At 40.1% G+C, this 1,355-nt stretch overlaps 1 protein-coding gene across 1 annotated transcript; it reads right to left on the minus strand.

Moving 5' to 3' along the window:
* Window positions 1–231: 231 nt before the first annotated feature.
* On the minus strand, window positions 232–999 carry LOC128668087 (uncharacterized). Its single transcript, XM_053740253.1, has one exon. The coding sequence runs from the start codon at window positions 997–999 to the stop codon at window positions 232–234; it is 768 nt and encodes a 255-aa protein (XP_053596228.1).
* Between the last annotated feature and the right edge of the window lie 356 nt (window positions 1,000–1,355).

Below are 1,355 nucleotides of genomic sequence, written 5' to 3' on the forward strand. Positions count from 1 at the left end.
CCCCTCTTACATTATCTTTTTTCCAGTAGTTATCTTCTTCTTTCTCTAATCTTATTTTTTTGTACAATGTATTATACGTTGATTTGTTTATTGCGTCTTCAGCCTCCTTTTTCACGTTCTCTCTCATTTTCTTAATGCCCTCATTCAGCTTTTCCTCTATTTCATTTACTCCCGCATCCCTGTAGATCATCTCGATCACCTCCTCGCATTCCATTTTTTTTAGCGCAACCTTCACCATTTCCCCCATTTCGTCGGGCACCTGTTCATAATCCCTCTCATTTCTTCTTTCAGTGCTATCCTTGGCCATCTCTCTTTTTCCATCATCATACAATCCTTCATATATCTTACTGCTCTTTCTTTTAATATTACTTCCATCTTTTCTACTCCCATCTCGTCCCTCCAAATATATTCTGGTGTATCCCTTCTTACTCCTAATGCCATCTTGCAGAGCCTCCTATGCACCCTCTCTATTTCTTCCGACTTTACCCACCCCCAGACCTCCACTCCGTACAAAGCTACTGTTCTTGCCACAGTGTTCATCAGATACATCCTGTCCCTCATGCTGTTTTTTTTGCTCCTTTTTATCACTCCCCATACTGCATTTGTGGCCTTTTGTGCTTTTTGTGCTAGTTCCTTTTTTTGTTTCCCTGCGCTATTCCTTGTGGTGAAATGGTACCCAAGATATTTAAATTCTTTGACTTCTTCGACCTCACTTCCTTTATACATCCATTTCTTTCCCTTCTTTTTTCTACCTCCATTTCTGCATATTAGAATTTTCGTTTTTTTCACGTTCACCTCCATCTTATTCTTTTCTGTGTATATTTCCAGCTCTTTCAGCATCCCTCTTAGCTCCTCTTCTGTGTCCGCAACTAGCGCCACATCATCCGCATATTTTATGACATGTATTCGTTGGTTCCCAATCATTGTCCCTCCTCTCTTCTTCTCTTCCATCGTCTTTTCTAGGTCGTCGATATCTATGCCATATAACGCTCCGCTCATCGCACACCCTTGTCTTTCCCCTTTTCTTGTTATAAATTCTTTTGTCTGTCTTCTTTTTCCTACTTTCACCTTACAATATGTTCTTTTATATATTTCTCTTATTATTCTGTGCATTCTCCCTCTGGCCCCCTTCCTCCATACCTTTCTCTTCATTTTTGGTCTCCTGACTGTGTCGAACGCCGCTCTAAAGTCTATGAACCCGATGCATAATTTTCCTCCCTTCCTCTTCATTTTGTTGTTTATTAGACTATTCAATACAAATATGTGGTCCCTTGTCCCTCTTTTTTTCCTGAACCCCGCCTGACTTTCTCTTAAAATTTTTTCTTTATCTATCCAGTTATTTAGCCTCTCCGTCA

This window comes from Microplitis demolitor, chromosome 6 (assembly GCF_026212275.2).
Source record: "Microplitis demolitor isolate Queensland-Clemson2020A chromosome 6, iyMicDemo2.1a, whole genome shotgun sequence".
NCBI lineage: Eukaryota > Metazoa > Arthropoda > Insecta > Hymenoptera > Braconidae > Microplitis > Microplitis demolitor.

Excerpts from the sequence above, each read along its gene's own strand:
- LOC128668087 (XM_053740253.1), bottom strand. The coding sequence starts at position 999 with ATGAGCGGAGCGTTATATGGCATAGATATCGACGACCTAGAAAAGACG.